The sequence below is a fragment of the Muscardinus avellanarius genome, assembly GCF_963383645.1.
Source record: "Muscardinus avellanarius genome assembly, chromosome: 11".
NCBI lineage: Eukaryota > Metazoa > Chordata > Mammalia > Rodentia > Gliridae > Muscardinus > Muscardinus avellanarius.
In genome coordinates, this window is record NC_137797.1 from 89979051 (window position 1) to 89998811 (window position 19761).

Genomic DNA, 19761 nt, shown 5'->3' on the forward strand with positions numbered 1-19761 from the left:
AGTTCAATCCCTAGTACCACCAAAATTTAAATATTTTTATAGAGACCAAATTATTTTTGTGTGTGTGTGCTACTGGAGATTGAACCCAGAGGCATTCTACCTTTGAGATACAACCTCCAATCCAATTTTATTTCTTATTTGGAGACAGGGTCTTTCTAGGTTGATGAGTCTTACGACTTGCTGAGGCTGTCCTTGAACCTGCGATCCTCCTGTCTCAGCCTCCCAAGTACAGGGATTACAGGTGTGTGCCACCACGACTGGCTCGTGGAAACCAAATTCTATAAAATAGGTAAGATATAGAATAAAGTAAATTTGATTAACTTCTTTCAGAGAACCAACAGCAATTTATGATTATTCAGTGGGAAATATCAAAATCTAATTCCATAACATCATCTCATACAAATCAGATTTCATAGTATTTTAATAGGAATAATGAGGCAAAAACAGGCATCCACACTCGAATCACTGTAGGAAATGAGTCACCAGCAAAACAGCTTCTATCTGGGGGAATTCCTCTGCGAGTCTGATGTGCTTGCGATCAGCTGCGCCTGTTTTTCAGCGTGGCATATTTGGGGAATTTTGCTTTAGCTAACATGTTTTTGGAAATGTTTTTGCGAACTGGTAACAAATAGATTACATCTAATTTGTCACCTCAGTTTTTTTTTTTTTTGTGTGTGTGTGTGGTACTGGGGGTGTAGCCCAGGGGCTTTTCTACCTCCGGGCTACACTCCCAGACCTATTTTATGCTTTATTTGGAAACAGGGTCTCACTAAGTTGCTGAGAGCCTCACCAAGTAGCTGAGGCTGGCTTCGAACCTGCGCCATCCTCCTGTCTCAGCCTCCCAAGCGCGGGGATGACCAGCGTGCGCCACCACGCCCGGCACCTCAGTTGTTTATGAAAGGTTTCCTGACACCCGTGTGAAGAGGTGTCCTGGAGCCCATTTAAGTTCAACAAGAAAATCCTTCTTTCATTCCTTCCCTTTTTTTCTCCCTATCTTTTTGGGTCTGGGGGCTGAGCCCAGGGGCCCTCTACCTCCAAGCTACACTCCCAGGCCTGGTTTGTTTTGTTTTTGTTTTTGATGTATTAGAGATGTAAGCCGGGGGGGCATTCGACCTCCGAGCTACACTCCCTGCCCTACTTTATATTTTTATTTTGAAACAGGATCTCACCGAATTGCAAAGGGCCTCACTAAGTAGCTGAGGCTGGCCGGGAACCGTGATCCTCCAGTCTCAGCCTCCCGAATGCCTGTTTTACAAGCGTGCGCCACCACGCCTGGCCCAGCCCTGTGTTTGTTTGTTTGTTTGTTTGTTTGTTTTTGCAGCACTGAGGATGGAACACAGGGGAACTGTACCTCTGTACCCTAGCCCTATTTTTGAATCATTATTTTGAAACAGGGTCTCACTAAGATGCAAAGGGCCTCATTAAGTAGCTGAGGCTGGCCGCGAACCTGTGATCCTCCCGTCTCAGCCTCTGAAGTACTGGGATTACAAGAGACTGCCTCCATGCCTGGCTTTTTTTTTTTTCTTTTTTTTTTTTCATTTAAAATAGGGTCTCACTAAGTTGCTGAGACTGGCCTCAAACCTGAGATCCTCCTGTCTCAGCCTCCCAACTACTGGGGTTCCAGGTGTGCGCCTCTGTGTCCAGTAAGATGTTTCTTTATCCATTTCTGCCCGGGCCTGGAGGGGATGGCGGCACAGATGCTCTCACTAGCCGTCCCCTAGACGGCTTGGGGGGACTCTTCTCGTTTCTTTTTATATGGCTGTGTAATACATTAGCCTCTCATATTTATGATGCTGAGCTAAGGAATGATATATAAATACAATTTCCATACTATCTATATCAAAAATTTTCTTAAGGTTTTCAAATTTCATTTCACAGGCCGGGCATGGTGGCGCACGCTTGTAGTCCCAGCATTCGGGAGGCTGAGACCGGAGGATCGCGGCTCGCGGACAGCCTCAGCTGCTTAGTGAGGCCCGCTGCAACCCAGTGAGACCCAGTTTCAAAACTAAAAAACTAAAAAAAAACCAGGGCTGGGGGAGTGTAGCTTGGAGGTACAATGCCCCTGGGTTCCATCCCCAGACCCGCAACAACAACAACAACAACAACAAAATTCATGTTGCTATAATAAGTTTTTAATGTATTTTTTAAATTTCCAAATAAGCAGAACATGTGTTTTAGCAATGGACGTGGAAGCAGATCTCAAGGGCCTCGGCAGCGGGGCCGGGTGCTGCAGCTCAGCGAGGGCACTTGCGAATGCTCTCGAGGGCCGGGCAGTCCTAGCGCTGCAGTGAACCGTCCCACAGGCAACGAAGCCAACATGGACCGAGGACCACGTCTAAGAGAGCCAGCCACAGAGAGAAGGATGCTTGCAGGCCTGGGATGTAGTTCAGTGATCAGTGGTTGCCTAGCATGCATGAGGCCCTGGGTTCAATCCTTGAAAAAAAATCATAAAATTTGTGTATATACGTGTGTGTGTGTGTGTGTGTGTGTGTGTGTGTGTATACATTTGTCATGAATCTGATAAGGTTTTAATATCCAGAATATATAATATAATATAATATAATATATATATACACACACACACACACACATATATATATATATATATATATATATATATATATATATATTTCCTACATATCAACAAGACCAAAACCAAAAATCAATTCACTCAATTAAATGTGGCCAGAAGACTTGAGTTATTTCTTCCAAGAAGACACACAAATGGCCAAAAACATGGCAAGGCCCCAACATCCATGATCACCGGAGAAATGCATACAAAATGATAGTGAAGCATCGCTTCAAACCTGTTAGGAGAGCCACTACACACGCACGCACGCACACACACACACACACACACACACACACACACACACGGCCAAAGTCATAAAAATGAGGTAGAATGGTGGTTTCCAACGCCTGGGGATAGGAGGAAATGGGGGCTTGTTGCTCGGTGGGTACAGTTTCAGTTTTGTAATATAAAAATGTTGTCGCGATCTCATGTATAACGTAAATAGTTAACACTACTGGAGTGTACACTTAATGGTTAAGATAGTAAATTTTGATTTTTAAAATTTAGAAATATGTATTAAAAAAAAAGAAACTGCTACCTATTAAGGGGGTTGGGGAAGTAGAAAGGCCCTGCAAGTCCCCCAATAGCCCTGTTTATCAAAGTGCCCACGAAGGAGCGTCAGGCGGATGCTGGGTCTGGATTCTGACTCCAACCATCACGATCTCGTCCAGTCGCGTAGCTCTGGAGCTCCGGTGCCCTTGTGTGTGAACTGGCGATAGCACCAGCATTTATCCGCGGGGTATTATGAGGCTTAACGTGTGTAAGAGGCTCAGGAACACTTAATGAGGGTCGGACTTCTCATCCCTCGACTTCAGCTGAAGAATATGAACTGTGTCACTGGGAAGATTGTTCTAAGCATATCCACACTGGAATTAGCCTTCTACGTCCCACAGAAGCTTAGAAGAATGCTAAACAAATTGGAATGATTCTTGGATCCAGCCGCGTAACTCACTGATGTGACGCATATGTGTATTATAGATATTTATATACAAACTTAAGGCTGATGTCAGAAAAAGCCACTGCTTCCCATGATCTTATGAATGGTACCTAAATAAGTACATGGATAAGAACTTTTCTTTCTTTTTTTTAAAAAAGATTTATTTATTTAGCCGGGCGTGGTGGCGCACGCTTGTAATCCCTGCGCTTGGGAGGCAGAGACAGGAGGATCGCGCAGGTTCGAAGCCAGCCGCGCTGGCTTAGGAGACCCTGTTTCCAAATAAAAATGTAAAAATAGATCTGGGAGTGTAGCCCGGAGGTAGAAGGGCTTCCAGGAACCCCAGTACCACAAAAAAAAAAAAAAGATTTATTTATTTATTTATTTTGTGGTACCGGGGGTGGAACCCAGGGGCTTTTCTACCTCCGGGCTGTACTCCCAGACCTATTTTTTTTTTTAATACTTTATTTTGGAAACAGGGTCTCACTAAGTTTCTGAGAGCCTCATTAAGTAGCTGAGGCTGGCTTCGAACCTGTGCGATCCTCCTGTCTCAGCCTCCCAGGAGCTGGGATTACAAGCCTGAGCCACCACGCCTGGCAGATTAGAACTTTTCATACTTTAAAAACTTTTCAGAAAACAAGAGAAAAAATGATACATTATCATGTCATGGGAAGCTTACTATCAAAATCCATTGCATTTAATTAACCTAAGTGCTTTGGCTCTGGTAAAAGGATTGCTAGATTAATTCAGCAGATTGAAAGTCCTCCCTTCCTACCCATCGACACCACCACCTCCTCCCAGAACAGGTCGCAGAAAGCAGAAAACGTAAGAAGTAAACAGCTGGCAAACACAGACCTCAAATCACTGGGACAGAGAAAGGACCAGTACTGAGACAGGATCGCAGTTCAAGGTCAATCTTAGCAACTCAGAAAGACCTGGTTTCTGAATAAAAAGGAAAAAAAACAAAACAAAACAAAACAAAAAGACTGAGGGTGTAGCTCAGAGATAGAATGCCCAGGGTTCGTTCTCTAGTGCTGAAAGAAAGAAAGAAAAAAGTAGTTAAGGGGCAAACTCTTTTGGAGGATAGAGTTTATTAACTAAATAAAAAACCACAAACTAGTTATTAGTATAAAATATAATTTAATTCCATTCTTTATTTACCACAAAATTTAAAAATAGCAATATACAGACAAGCGCAAGTGAACTTAATCGTATAAGACAAACCTCCCCTGGGGCGCGCGTGGGGGCGGGGCAGGTCTCAGGTCGGCGCTGACCGGCAGCGCATCTGGAAGCTCCCTAAGCCACAGCTGTACACCCTGTGGGAGGGCCCGGGCCCTGCAGGCATTTCTCATCAACCCACACACACCTGAGAAGCCGGCTTCTAGGCACTAGAGTCATTGTTTCTGGCGGCCCTGCTCTGCCCCTAGCACCGTGCTGGACACATCTGAGTTCCAATTCCGAAGCTCAGGGACGACGTACCGGAGTGACAGACACCTCCGGAGCAGGACCTGAAATCAGACGTCACCAAGCACGGGCCAGTCAGCAGACGTGGCCCAGAGCAGGGCCACCGTACCTTCCTTTCCTGATGCAGTCAACACACGCTTCCCTTCAACCTCATTATTTACTAGAAGACTCTATTTTCCTGTTTCTCAAAGGATTTCCACATTTGGTGACCACCATATCTACAACTTGAATCTTATGTGACTTTAAGCTGTCATCCTGTAACAAAATATCTGGTCATATTTTTAAGTTTGCTACTTTCTTTTTGCGTTTTCTTTTGGTGTACTGGGGATTGAATCCAGGGGTTCTCTGGTCTTGTTAAGTTGCTGAGGCTGGCCTTGAACCTGTGATCCTCCTGTCTCAGCCTCCCAAGTACTGGGATTACAGGCCATGCATCAGCGCACCCAGCTGAAGTTGACTATTTTTCAAAAAAGTTTTAGATTTGGCATATGGATTGAGGACCGTGGTTATTTGAATTTACTCAATCAAGGACCAATAAATAACTGTCCTTTAAACAAAGTATTTTGAGGTAAATATCATCCTTAAGGTATAACTTTTGGTCTACACCTCAATACCAGCTACTTCATGAAATGCTCCAGCGCCCCCTGTCCAATGGAAAGACGATGAGCCACGTGCAAAAATGTAAAATCTTCTAGTAGCCATATTAAAAAAGTAAAAAGAGCCGGGCGTGGTGGCGCACGCTTGTAATCCCCACGCTTGGGAGGCGGAGACAGGAGGATCGCGCAGGTTCGAAGCCAGCCGTGCTAGTTTACGAGACCCTGTTTCAAAAAATTATATAAAAAAAAATAGGTCTGGGAGTGTAGCCCGGAGGTAGAAGGGCTTCCAGGAACCCCAGTACCACCAAATAAATAAATAAATAAATAAATAAATAAATAAATAAATAAATAAAATAAAAAAGTAAAAAGATACAAGTACTAATAATTTGAATGGCCTACTTAACTCATATATCCAGACTATCCTTTGAATGTGCAATCAATATAAAATTGTCGGTACAAGGCTTTGCCTTCTTTTTGTGCTACCGTCTCTGAACTCTGGTTTGTAGTTTAAACTCACAACACCTCGCAGTTTGTACTAGCCACACTGTGTGCCTTGTAGCCGCACTGTGTGCCCCGTAGCCACAGCGGCAGGTGGGTCCAGTGCTCAAGTCCTGGGGATCAGGAACAGAGACTCGGAGCCGGACATGAACACAGAGATCAAACCTCCTCTTACAAATGGTAAACTGAGGCACAGGTGTCAAATGGCTCGCGGTTGCATGACCGCAGTCCAGTTGAAGGGTGTTTTCTGATTCTAGGTCCTCTTCCCCTACCGCATTGTTACAGTGGTAATTTTTAAGGTTAAGTAAACAGAGCAAAAAAATGGGTATTGTCTTTATGATGGTTACATATATTTTGTAGATGTATGCTTTCTCACCCAAACTCAAGAAATTAGTCACACCTGTAACTCCAATACTTGGGAGGCTGAGACAAGAGGATTGAAGGCTCAAGGCCAGCCTCGGCAACACAGAAAGACTCTTAACAACCTAGTGATACCCTGTCTCAAAAGTAAAAAGGGCTGGGGGTTTAGCTCAGAGGTGGGATGCCCCTGAGTTCAATCCTCAGTGCTACACACAAACATTTTTTTATGTGTATGAAAAAAAGGCCCCTGGTCTTCGGGACTATAGCCCAGGCCTTAATTTTTTTATTTGGAAACAGGGTCTCGCTAAGTTTCCGAGAGCCTTACTAAGTGGCTGAGGCTGGCTTTGAACCTGCGATCCTCCTGTCTCAGCCTCCCATGTACTGGGATTACAGGCATGCACCACCATGGCTGGCTCAGAAATTATTATTATTATTATTATTATTATTATTATTATTATTATTTTGGTGGAACTAGGGGTGGAACCCATGGGCTTTTCTACCTCTGGGCTATACTTTTTTTTTGGAAACAGGGTCTCACTGAGTTGCTGAGAGCCTCACTCAGTAGCTGAGGCTGGCTTCGAACCCGTGCGATCCTCCTGCTCAGCCTCCCAAGCGTGGGGATTACAAGTGTGTGCCACCACATCTGTTTTCAGAATTAATTTATAGGAGAATTAATGTAGTTTAATCCACAAAAATATGTCACTCCTAAAAATGATAAAAAAAAATTAATGGAATGAATTCCAAGAACCACATGTCAGTAGCGTCCCGATTCATGCAGTTACTGCAAATTTCACACCTGAAAGAACAGTTTTTTGTTGACTGTTGATATGTTTGTCACTACAACATCTGCCAGAAGTTCTAATTCATCACTCGCAGCCTACAGAAGTGTCACGCAGAGTTGAAATGATACTAGCCTGGTGTGGTGGTGCTCGCCTGGAATCCTAGTGCATGGAAGGCGGAGACCAGAGGGTTACAGGTTCGAGGGCAACCTCAGCAATTTAGCAAAACCCTGCTTCAGAATAAGAAATAAAAAAGGGCTGGGGTTCCAGCATGGAGGTAGAATGTCCCTGGATTAATCACTTGTATTCCTCTCACACAGAAATAACACTTTGCTTTGGTGAGGAGCTCAGGGGGAAATTTTCTGGCAAGATATAGCACCATATGGGGAAAGGAAAGCAGATATAAGGCCTACCCTGGAAGCTGAGGCCTTTCCTGCTAATTTCCTAACCCATTTGTGAAGCACAAAAGAGAATATATGCAAATGCATTTGGTAAAGTATAAAGAGTTATTAAAATATAAAGTATACCAGGCATGGTGATAAAGTGATAGATCTGTAATTCCAGTACTTGGGAGGCTGAGACAGGAGGATTGAAGGTTCAAGGCCAGCCTCAGCAACTTAGTGAGACCATGTTTCAAAATAAAAAATAAAATAAAAAGGACTAGGGGTATAGCTCAGAAGTAGAATGCCACTGGGTTTAATCCCTAGTACCACACGTATATCAAAAGATATTATATAAAAATATGATACCCAAGAAGATAGATACATGGAATTTCAAATAAGCTTAATTTTTACACCGAATCTGAAGTACCTCTGGATTGATTGCTATTTGCTATTTAAAATAATGCTCTCCAAATTTTTAATTGTAGAAAATAGTTTTTGAAAAATTTGTTTGATGATGACGACGATGATGATGACGTGTGTGTGTGTATGTGCGGTACTGGGGATGGAACCCAGGGGCATTCTACCTCCGAGCTACGCTCACCAGTCCAATTTTTTATTCTTTATTTTTGAAGCAGGGTCTCACTAAGCTGTGCAAGCCCTCAGCAAGCAGCTAAGGCCGGCCGCGAACCTGCGATCCTCCTGTCTCAGTCTTCCAAGTACAAGGATTACAAGCATGTGCTACCACACTTGACTGAAAATGGGTTTTTAAATGAATTCTTCTTCTTCTTTTTTTTTTTTTTAAATATGTGTGGTTGCCGGGCGTGGTGGCGCACGCTTGTGATCCCCGCGCTTAGGAGGCAGAGACAGGAGGATCGCGCAGGTTCAGAGCCAGCCTCGCTGGCTTAAGAGACCCTGTTTCCACATAAAGTTAAAAAATAGGTCTGGGAGTGTAGCCCGGAGGTAGAAGGGCTTCCAGGAACCCCAGTACCACCAAAATAAATAAATAAATAAATAAATAAATAAATAAATAAATAAATAATAAATATGTGTGGTACTGGGGATAGAACCCATGGGCCTTCTACCTCTGGGCTACACCCCCCAGTCCGATTTTATTTTTCCTTTGGAAATAGGATCCTGCTAAGTTGCTGAGGCTGGTTTTGAGTCTGCGATCCTCCTGTCTCGGCCTCCCAAGTAGTGGGATTACAGGCGTGTACCACTACGCCCGGCTTGTCTTGATCTTTAAAAATGTACTTACCAGTCATTTCCTTCTCTTTGGCTACAAGCAATAAGAATTAATTGCCTAATACTCTAGAAGGCCACAACTATTTCCCGGGTCAGTTAATTGAAACCACTACTTTAAGAGGTGTTTTTTTTTTTTTTTTTTTTTTTTTTTGGTACTGGGGATGGAACCCTTCTACCTCCAGGCTACACTCCCAGACCTATTTTATATTTTATTTGGAAACAGGGTCTCTTAAGCCAGCGAGGCTGGCTTCAGACATGCATGATCCTCCTGTCTCCTCCTCCCAAGGGCAGGGATTACAAGCCTACGCCACCGCGCCCGGCCACAGGTGTGTTTTAAAAATGCGTTTAAGCCAGGCGTGGTGGCGCAGGCAGAGACAGGAGGATCACGCTGGTTAGAAGCCAGCAGTGCTGGCTTAAGAGACCCTGTTTCCAAAAATAAAAAGGTATAAAATAGGTCTGGGAGTGTAGGAGTGTAGCCCGGAGGTAGAAGGGCTTCCAGGAACGCCAATACCACACACACACACACACACACACACACACACACACACACACACACACAAAAGGGTTTATATACATTAAGAATTTTTTTAAAAATCTGTGAATTTTTGATGTGCTGATGATTGAATCTGGGGTATTCTACCTCTGCGCTATATCCTTAGCCCTATTTTACTATTTATTGTTAAACAGGTTCTCACTAAGTTGCGGAGGGCCTCACAAGTTGCTGATGCCGGCCACGAACCAGCGTCGTGTCTGGTTTAAAATCTGTGAATTTACTGTGTGACTTTACACTAGGCATTCAATCTGCCTGGACTTATTTCTTCTTTTAGGAAGAAATGTCAACATAAGCATGTTTTCAACAGTGAAAACCTGTTCTGTGTATAATGAAAATCGCGAGTAACAAATCTTAAGCCGGGATGGTGGTGCACACGTGTAATCCCAGCACTTGGGAGGCTGAGATAAGAGGACTGCAGGTTGGAGGACAGCCTCAGCAAGTAGTGGGACTCTTCATCAACCTAGCAAGACTCTGTTTCCAAATAAGAAATGAAATCGGGCTGGGGGTATAGCTTGGAGGTAGACTGCTTCTGGGTTAAGTTCTCAGTACCCTCCCAAGAAGAGCAAATCTTGTATGTAAAGGTTAATCACCAAAATCTAGGACCTAAGATTGTTCTGTTCTGTAAACAAAGTAGAAACTCTCTTGGCCTTTTCTGTTTAAGTCATCTCACTTAAAATTCATCTTTTTTTTTTTTTTTTGGTGGTACTGGGGTTCCTGGAAGCCCTTCTACCTCCGGGCTACACTCCCAGACCTATTTTTACATTTTTATTTGGAAACAGGGTCTCCTAAGCCAGCGCGCGCGGCTGGCTTCGAACCTGCGCGATCCTCCTGTCTCTGCCTCCCAAGCGCGGGGATTACAAGCGTGCGCCACCACGCCCGGCCTAAAATTCATCTTAAAGTGCTTGACTGAGCCTAAGTCTTCTGTGTTCTTGCTAAGCTTACAGACTAAATGCGGTATTCATCACGATGACTATGAATTGGACTGTCCTTTCACATATTCAAGTACTCGCCATTTTCTTAAGATATATAAGCAATAGCCTCAACTAAGGAAACGCTCAAGAAATAGAGATATTCTAAATTAAACAAAATTACATTATAAATCTGCTTAAATGAATCTTAGACACAGGCAAATGCCAACATACTGCACCAAAAAATACTGCACCAAAAAAATAAAAACAAAGCACAAGTAATATGCATGTGGTATTCTCAGTAAGAAACATTTTTGCCAAAAATATGGCAGCTGGTTAGTTTTAAGCTTAAATTTCCTTATATAAATGGGATTTGTAATAACTCTGATCAGTTCTCTTTGGAGGAAAACATGAAATGCCCCCTATCCTTGTGAGGATAAGGTGCAAATTTATAAAACTTGGTAGTCTTTAATAAAAGACTAGAACAGCATCAACACGGTATTGAAGAACTGACAGTGTTTTGTCAATGAAACACTTAAAATGTTTCTCATTTCTGGAGATAACGTCAAGTGCTAGAGTGTCCATGAGATGTCAGTGAAGTCCCCGGGGTCTCCCAGGCCCCCGTCGGCTTCTAAGTAATTCATGAAGGTGGCCATGGCTGTGTTGTCGCCGTCACACAGGGCATCGAAGTCCAGCGGGGCACCGTCACCTACTGAATTCAAGCACAGGCAGTCTATAAAAGTGGTCCATCACACTCACAGAGATGCAAGCAAGATGACTCTCAGAAATGGCAGAGCCAGCAAGAAGACCACGCGGTGCGCTTCCAGGAGGCGTGCGCGCGCCCTCAACGGCAGGAGGCTGACGTGCTTGTAAATGGGTCACCTATTTTTATGACAATCTGCTGTCAGATCAGCTGCACTTAACTCATCTGATGCACAGAAGTGACGAGGCTCTGTCTTCTAATAGAAGATGACACTGCTGACGGGCACAGAGCCTGAGACAGTTCCAAGTTAGAGGGGAGGGAAGGGGAGGAAGAGGAGGGGAGGAGGGGGAGAGGAAGAGGGGGAGGGGAGGAGGGGGAGGGGAGGAGGAGGAGGGGAGGAGGGGGAGGGGAGGAGGGGGAGGGGAGGAGGGGGAGAAGAAAGGGAAAAGAGGGAGGGAGAGAGGGGGAGAGGAAGGAAGAGAGAAGGGGGAGGGGAGGAGGGAGGGGGAGGGGAGGAGGGAGGGGGAGGGGAGGAGGGAGGGGGAGGAGAGAAGGGGAGAGGAAAAAGAAAAGAGGGAGGGAAAGAGGGGGAGGGAAAAGGGGAGAGGGAGGGAGAGAGGGGGAGAGAGAGACCTGAAGGACAAGTTTAACCTTAATCTCCTTCATGAAGAAGTGCCATTTGTTTAATGCTGAAGTGAGAAGGCTGAGACAAAAAGTATCATCTCCCATCTTCCCTAAATTTTGAAATAGAGGGTAGTTCACCAGATTTTCAATAAAAAAGGAAATAAGGAGAAACCATAGAAATGAGATTTAAGTTGGAGATAGGAAAAAGTTCTAGAAATTGAGGGTTAAAACACAGATGAAGATTCACTAACTGTTCTTCATTTTTGGTGGGGGGATACTAGGGATTGAGCCCGGGGGCATTCTATCTAGAATTATACCCTCAGCCTTATTTCTTGTTTTGAAAGAGTCTTACTAGGTTGCTGAGTCTTGCTACATTGCTGAGGCTGGCCTCAAATCTGACATCCTCCTGTCTCAGCTTCCCAAGTACTGGAATTACAGATATGCACCGCCACATCCAGCTCACTGTTTTCTGGATATCAGGTTCTAATTGAATTTGAGAGTTTATATTTTTATTTGGAAACAGGGTCTCTTAAGCCAGAGAGGCTGGCTTCGAACCTGCGTGATCCTCCTGTCTCCGCCTCCCAAGCGTGGGGATTACAAGCGTGCGCCACCACGCCCAGCCCTGGTTTGACTTTGAAACAGGGTCTTGCTAGGTTTCTGAGGCTGGCCTTGAACCTGGGAAACTTCTGCCTCAGCATCACCATGCTTGGTTTAAGTTATATATGTTTTAAAAGCAAGAGTGCGATCACTGTATTTGGAATTCAGAGCTGGGCATGTTGGCATATGCCTGTATCCCAGTACTTGGGGGGGCTGAGACAGGAAGATCAGATGTGAGGACAGCCTCAGAAATTTAGGGAGACTCTCAACAACCCTCTTTCAAAAATAAGTAAGTAAGCTGGGTGTGGTGGTGCACGCCTGTAATCCCAGCATTTGGGAGGCTGAGACAGGAGAATCGTGATTCTCAGACAGCCTCAGCTACTTAGTGAGGCCCTTTGCAACTCAGTGAGACCCTGTTTTAAAATAAAGAATAAAAAAGAGGGCTGGGGGTGTAGCTTGGAGGTTGAATGCCCCTGAGTTCCAACCCCAGTACCACACATAACCAAAAAAAGTAAGTACATAAGTAAATTAATTAATTAATTAATTAAGGGCTGGGGTATAGTTTGGAAGTAGAATACCTCTGGATTCAATCCCCAGGAATGAACTAACACTCACACACAGACACATAATCTTGGTTTTAAAATACTTTTCTTTCCTGTAATCCTAGTACTTGGGAGGCAAAGAGAGAAGGATTGCAGGTTCGAAGCCAGTCTCAGTGTTTTGTGAAGCTCTCAGCAACTTAGACCGGCTCCAAAATAAATAAATAAATAAATAAACAAACAAACAAATAAATAAATAAATAAAATAAAGCTGGTGTGTAACTTGGAGGCACTATGCCCCTGCGTTCAATCCACAGCACCAAGAAGAAAAGAAAAAAATCCTCAGGGCCTGAAAACAGTGATGAGGAGGAAGGAAGGTTCTGAGGAAAGCCCAGAGACGGCTTACCGAGGAGGGGTTCGTGGCCGAGGGCTGCGCTCTGCTTTGGCCCGGCAGCTTCCAGCGCCCCTGTTTCGGAAGGGCTCAGGGAGAACAACTCCTTACTCAATGTCTGAAAGGACAGGATGGTAAGGTCAGGGAGGCTCCTCCTTGTCTGATGCGGCCCCACCATCATCGCCAGGGGGCCCAGCTCCCGGGAGCTCCTGCGGGCCGAGCGAGGCCGCCTTCACCCAACACTACTCCTAAACTTTGCTTGCGGAGGGGCCAGAGCGATTCTGATTATTTTTCCAGAATGGGTCCTTTTCTCCGCAAGGAGCAATAATCCAAGGGACAGATGTCCTCACTCATTTCCTGACTGTCAGTCCTGAGGGGACTTACGTCCTCGCAGTTCACAGCGTGATTGTCTTTCATTAGGTCTCCTGGACTCGAACCACCGAGGGATGGAGACTGTGACCTTTAAAAAACGACACACAGAACATCTGCTCTGTTTATATGTTTCTCGAGGGAAGTTTTCTTCTCCAAATACATAACACTGTACTAATAAAAATACAGCAATGAACTTGAGACCACGTATCCTGACAGCTTTTACAATCAGACTGACTGCTAGGCACGAGATTTATTATTTATTTATTTATTTATTTATTTGTGGATTTGGAGATGTAACTCAGGGGCATTCGACCTCCGAGCTACACCCCCTGCCCTATTTTTTTTTTTATTCTTTATTTTGAAACCGGGTTTTTGACTATGGATTGCTGAAAGACACTCCACCATAAACAGTAAAATAAAGCATTGAGATACAGGCTCTCAGCTAGTCACGTCACCTATTAATATAAACAAAGTAACAGGCTGACAGGGCACAGGGTCAAAGGGGACTCTCACACACACACAAAAATAAAATAAAAAAAGTTTTCCCAGACATTAAATGGTAGAACTGAGAGTAAAGGAAGATTTATTTACATTCTATTATCATTTTTAAGTGGAAGATACAGTTTTACTGTAACAGGTCATCTCCAAGGATAAAATCAATGAGACGCATACCCAGAGAACAGAATGGCATAAACATACCGCTATGTCTTCATTCTCAAGAAAGCAGATGATGAAATTATAGAGGAAGAAATGGACACAAACGAAATGCCTTGGGCAGCAAAACAAAAATGCAGAGCCTGGCGACCTGTTTTGGGGATTTTCCACAGGACAGTCACTGTGAAGTGCTTGGCTGACCCGTGTGTGTGTGTGTGTGTGTGTGTGTGTGTGTGTGTGTGTGTGTACACTTCCCCTTTCCTTTCCTTTTCGTTTTGTTGTACTGGGGATTGAACTCCAGGGCATTTTATCTCTGAGATATACCACATCCCCTTTTTTTTTTCCTTATAGTACTGGGAGTGGAACCCAGAGGCTTTCTACCTCTGGGCTATACTCCCAGACCTATTTATATTTTATTTAGAAACAGGGTCTCGCTAAGTTGCTGAGAGCCTCACTAAGTAGCTGAGGTTGGTTTCGAACCTGTGCGATCCTCCTGTCTCAGCCTCCCAAGCACTGGGAATACAAGTGTGCGCCACCACGCCTGGCCCCTCGTCCGTTTCTTATTTTTATATTTATTTATTTATTTATTTATTTATTTATTTTCGTGGTACTGGGGATGGAACCCAGAGGCTTTCTACCTCCAGGCTATACTACCAAACCTTTTTTTTAATATTTTATTTGGAAACAGGGTCTCACTAAGTTGCTGAAAGCCTCACTAAGTGGCTGAGGCTGGCTTCGAACCCGTGCGATCCTCCTGTCTCAGCCTCCCAAGCGCGGGGATTACAAGTGTGCGCCATCACACCCGGCTCTTATTTTTATTTTGAAACAGGTTCTCACTAGGTTTCTGAGAGTCTTGCTATATTGTTGAAGCTGTCCTTGAACTTGCAATCCTCCTGTCAGTCTCCGAAGTACTGGGATTACAGGAGGTGCCACCATGCCTGCAACCCTCTCCCCTTTTTTTCGAGTGCTGGGAATTGAACCCAGGTCCTGGTAAGTGCTAGGCAAGGGCTCTAGGACTGAGCTGCATCCCTAGCTCTGGACACTTCTTATAAAACTGACAACTTAAATATTTTATCTTTTTTGTTGCTACTACAGCAGCGATCATCTCTTATATTAGTAAGCTGGTTATTGCTTGCTTATAGAAAAACTGATTTTTAAGTATTGGTTTTGTAAATATGATCATTTTACTTGTAAAGATATTTGCAAGAATAAAGCATTACCTCTGTAAATTCAGGATTTCATTTGCAATGTCCATCCCGATACTACCAGCACCAGGTACCGTCCCGGCAGGTGTTCCCGGCACGCTGATACAAGACTGTTTGGAGGATTCTAAGCAACATAGCACAAAAAAAATTTTTTTTAAGAAAATAATCAATTTAGGACTTTAAAAAAGTATGTCAGTTTGGTTACTATCTTTCAGTTCAAATAATTTCCCAGCTCTTCTTAAAAGGAAGAGACTAGACACACCCTAAAATGCGAGAAAATGTTATGCTCACATCACACACAACTCACGGTGCTGAGATACCCGTGATGTGCAGGAAGCTGCTGGGGGCGTGATCGTGACCCTGGACCCTTAGACAACCCTTCTGCTTAGCCACACACCGGGGCCAAGGCAATGCTACTGCTCCTATTCCCCAACATTTTTATTTATGCAAATAATAAATGAATACTGTCCTGTGGTGGGAAACTAGCATACATAAGTAAGAACCATCCCTTAAAACTTTGAATTTGACTAACAGATATTTAATGAGCACCCCATGGCCAAGGAAGAATGTTGGCCGCTAGGGAGAAAGACACCATTCCAGAGCACGCCTGGAACCCCAGGACCTGGGGGCTGAGACGGGAGGACTGCGAGCTTGAGAACACGCTGGCAATTTAGGAAGACTCTCAGCGACTTAGTGGGACCTTGTTTCAAAAGAAAAAATGAAAATAAAAAGGGTTGGGGGTATGACTTAGAGGCAGAATGCCCCTGGGTTCAATCCCCAGCGACATAAAAAACAAACAAACAAACCCCACCATTCCTGCTCATGGACACACAGTCCAGCAGGAAGCCCGTCCAACACGCGACTAACTGCAACGCAATGTAAGGTTCTAACAGAGGCAGGGACAGGGCGCCGTGGGCTCTCTGAAGGGACACATACACCCCTAGATGTTCCACATATAGTATCTGTTTCCTTTTTAACTTGTCCCTTGCTTCTAACCTAAGTTTGGGATAGCTATAGCTCAACCCAAAGAAGTTTTCAAATTTCCTCTTGAAATCCCCCCAAGACAAAAAAAAAAAAAAACCCTTCATAATATATATATATATATATATATATATATATATATATATATATTGTGTGTGTGTGTGTGTGTGTGTGTATGTGTGTGTGCGTGTGTGGTACTGGGGGTGGAACCCAGAGGCTTTTCTACCTCCAAGCTATACTCCCAGACCTATTTTTATACTTTATCTGGAAACAGGGTCTCACTAAGTTGCTGAGAGCCTCACTAAGTAGCTGAGGCTGGCTTCGAACCTGTGCGATCCTCCTGTCTCAGCCTCCCAAGAGCTGGGATTACAAGCGTGCGCCACCATGCCCAGCTCATGATAATATTAATAATCTTTGGTGTGTATATGATGCGGTAGATTGAACCCAGGGGCATTCTACAACTCTGAGCTATACCCCAACGTGTGTGTGTGTGTGTGTGTGTGTGTGTGTGTGTGTGTGTGTGTGTTACTGGAGATTGAATCCAGGGGCATTCTACCCCCAAGCTATACCCCCTGCCCTATTTTTTATTCTTTATTTTGAAACAGGGTCTCACTAAGTTGCAGAGGGCCTCACTAAGTAGCTGAGGCTGGTTGTGAACCTGTGATCCTCCTGTCTCAACCTCCCAAATACTGGGATTACAAATGTGTGCCACCATGCCTGGCTACCCCCATCCCTTTTTATTTTTATTTTGAAACAGCATCTAAGTTACTGAGGATCTTGCTAAATTGCCGAAGCTGGCCTCAAACCTGTGATCCTCTTTTCTTTGCCTCCCAAGTACTTAGAATCCCAAGTGATTATAGACACGCACCATTGTGCCTGGCTTTATGTAATACTTGTATTTATTTATTTATTTATTTGGTAGTGGGGGTTGAATCCAGAAACATTCTACCTCTGAGCTATACCTCTAGCCCTACTTTATTCTCAAATAGGGTTTTCCTAAATTGCTGATTCTGGCCTCAAACATGTCATCGAACCTCCTGTTTCAGCCTCCCAAGTATTGGGATTACAGGCATGGACCACCACACCTGGCCTTAAGTAATAATCTTAACGTGTGTCTTATTATGTGTCTTTTGCCATCTAAGACTCAAGCCTACCTTCTGATGACTGAGAGCTGTGCTGAGATGACAGTGTCTCCCTGCTCCGACTGTGGCCCCTAAGGAAGAAACAACTTGAGAGGTTTTCCCCCGAGGGTGGAGGAAAGTGCTACAGCAACTACATTAAGCTTTATATATCTGATTAACCAATTCTTGGCCCATTTATGCGCACATACTGTGAATATCACCACCAGAGAGATCAAGTGCCGGGGCCTTTGCCAAATGCCCCGTTACCGCATAAACCGCGTGCTGCTTCATGTCCTAGTGATACAAAGGCAAGATTGTCAGGGTGGGTTGGCAGGTAATACTGGAGGCACACAATGTTTAGTGCTTTTTTTTATCTAAATATTGCAAATAAGGAAACAGAATTGGTTTAATACAACCTTAGAGCGATTCAAAAAAGAAACTTAGAGAAAATAAAACTTAGAACAGGGTCTGGCTAGCACACTGGGCCAGTCATGAAGAGCTGGCTCCTCCTTCAGGCTACAGACCGGCCCTGCCAAGCAACACCTGGACGGGGCTTTGGGCACTCCCTGCACAGTCACACAGGGTACCTGGGCTTAGAAGATGGGTATGCAGAAATGGGGGAGGGGGGTGAAGCAATTTCTAACAATGATACCATTTAAGGACAAGACAGGGCTCTCAAGAGTAGGAAGAAAATTCTTTTTTTTTTTTTTTTTTTTTTGGTGGTACTGTGGTTTCTGGAAGCCCTTCTACCTCTGGGCCACACTCCCAGACCTAGTTTATGTTTTTTTTTTTTTTTTTGGATACAGGGTCTCTTAAGCCAGCACGGCTGGCTTCGAACCTGCGCAATCCTCCTGTCTCCGCCTCCCAAGCCCAGGGATTACAAGCTTGCGCCACCATGCCCAGTGGAAGAAAATTCTTTTACCATCATACATTACACCAAATAAAAAGGAGAATGTTATAAAGGAGGGAACTTTTAGCTTAATTCAGAGAACTCATGCCAATCAAATAGTTGGTCCTCAGCACCCAGGTCAATGTGGGTTCAACCAACTGCGGATCAAACATATTTGGAGCAGGCACGGTGGCACGCGCCTGTGATCCCAGTTCTTGGGAGGCTGAGACTGGCTGATTGCAGATTTGAGGCCGACCTCAGCAACTCAGTGAGATCTATTTCAAAATAAAAAAATAAATAAAGTAGGGCTGAGGGTGTAGCTCAGAGGTAGAATTCCCCTGGGTTTAATCACCAGTGTAAAAAAAAGAAAATACAGCCAGGTGTGGTGGCGCACGCTTGCAATCCCAGCGTTTGGGAGGCTGAGACCAGAGGATCCCGGTTCGCGGACAGCCTCAGCTACTTAGTAAGGCCCTTCTCAACTCAGTGAGACCCTGTTTCAAAGTAAAGAATAAAAAAAAATTGGGCAGGGGGTGTAGCTCAGAGGTCAAATGCCTCTGGGTTCCATCCCCAGACCCACACACACACACACAAAATCCTTTTAGAAAAAGAATTCTGTCTATACTGTTTACGGACTTTTCCTGTCATTATTTCTTAACTATTATGCTACTTAACAGCATTTACATCACTTGAGGTTTCTAAGATCTCGAGAGAGGAGTCAAAGTGCTGTTGACACGCAAGTACTACACCACTTCATAAGGGACTGAGAACACTAAGGTTTTGGTAAGTGAGACGTTCTAGAGTCAATCCCCCGGCGACACCAAGGACAGCTGCAGGTATCTTAAGTACTCATACAAGTCCAGAGTCTCACACTGTGTGTGTGTTAACAAATACTAAACTCAGTATTCTACCTCTGAGCTACATCTCCAACCCTATTTTATTTTTCGATTTGAAACAGGATCTTGTTAAATTCCTGAGAGCCTCACTAAGCGCCTGAGGCTGGCCTTGATCCTACAATCCTCCTGTTTGAGCCTCTCGAGTACTGGGATTACAGCCATGTGCAACCAGGCCTGTCTGGACATATACTTTTAATGCTGTTTTTTTCTCTTCACATTTTTCTAATGAGAAGGAAAAAAAGCAAAGATACCCATTAGAAAGTAACATAAAGGTCTTAACAAAAAAATAACTTACAAAACTAATGTGTTAACAGACACGATGTATTCCAGTTCTTTGGTCCAAGGGTTAGTGAAACTGAACCACTGGCTGTTCAAAGTTACAAAGGAGCCATCTTTCACTCTGAATTTGTATGAGTCCGTAAATATTTTCTCCTTACTCTGCAGAACTTAATGAGAAAAGATAATAATCAGCATACTAGTGTAAAAATTAGTTCTTCAAGGATTAA

The 19761-nt window shown here is 44.1% G+C and overlaps 1 protein-coding gene across 1 annotated transcript in view; it reads right to left on the reverse strand.

Annotated features, from left to right (window-relative positions):
• Positions 1 to 10858: 10858 nt before the first annotated feature.
• Positions 10859 to 19761, reverse strand: part of BMAL2 (basic helix-loop-helix ARNT like 2) — a gene marked incomplete at both ends in the record, with an annotated part of 51696 nt that continues 42793 nt past the window's right edge. Inside the window, 6 exons of the mRNA XM_080704943.1 lie at positions 10859 to 11019; positions 13156 to 13258; positions 13525 to 13600; positions 15387 to 15495; positions 17507 to 17565; positions 19551 to 19701. Of these exons, the coding sequence (XP_080561069.1) occupies positions 10859 to 11019; positions 13156 to 13258; positions 13525 to 13600; positions 15387 to 15495; positions 17507 to 17565; positions 19551 to 19701 (659 nt within the window). The remainder of the gene's footprint in view (positions 11020 to 13155; positions 13259 to 13524; positions 13601 to 15386; positions 15496 to 17506; positions 17566 to 19550; positions 19702 to 19761) is intronic.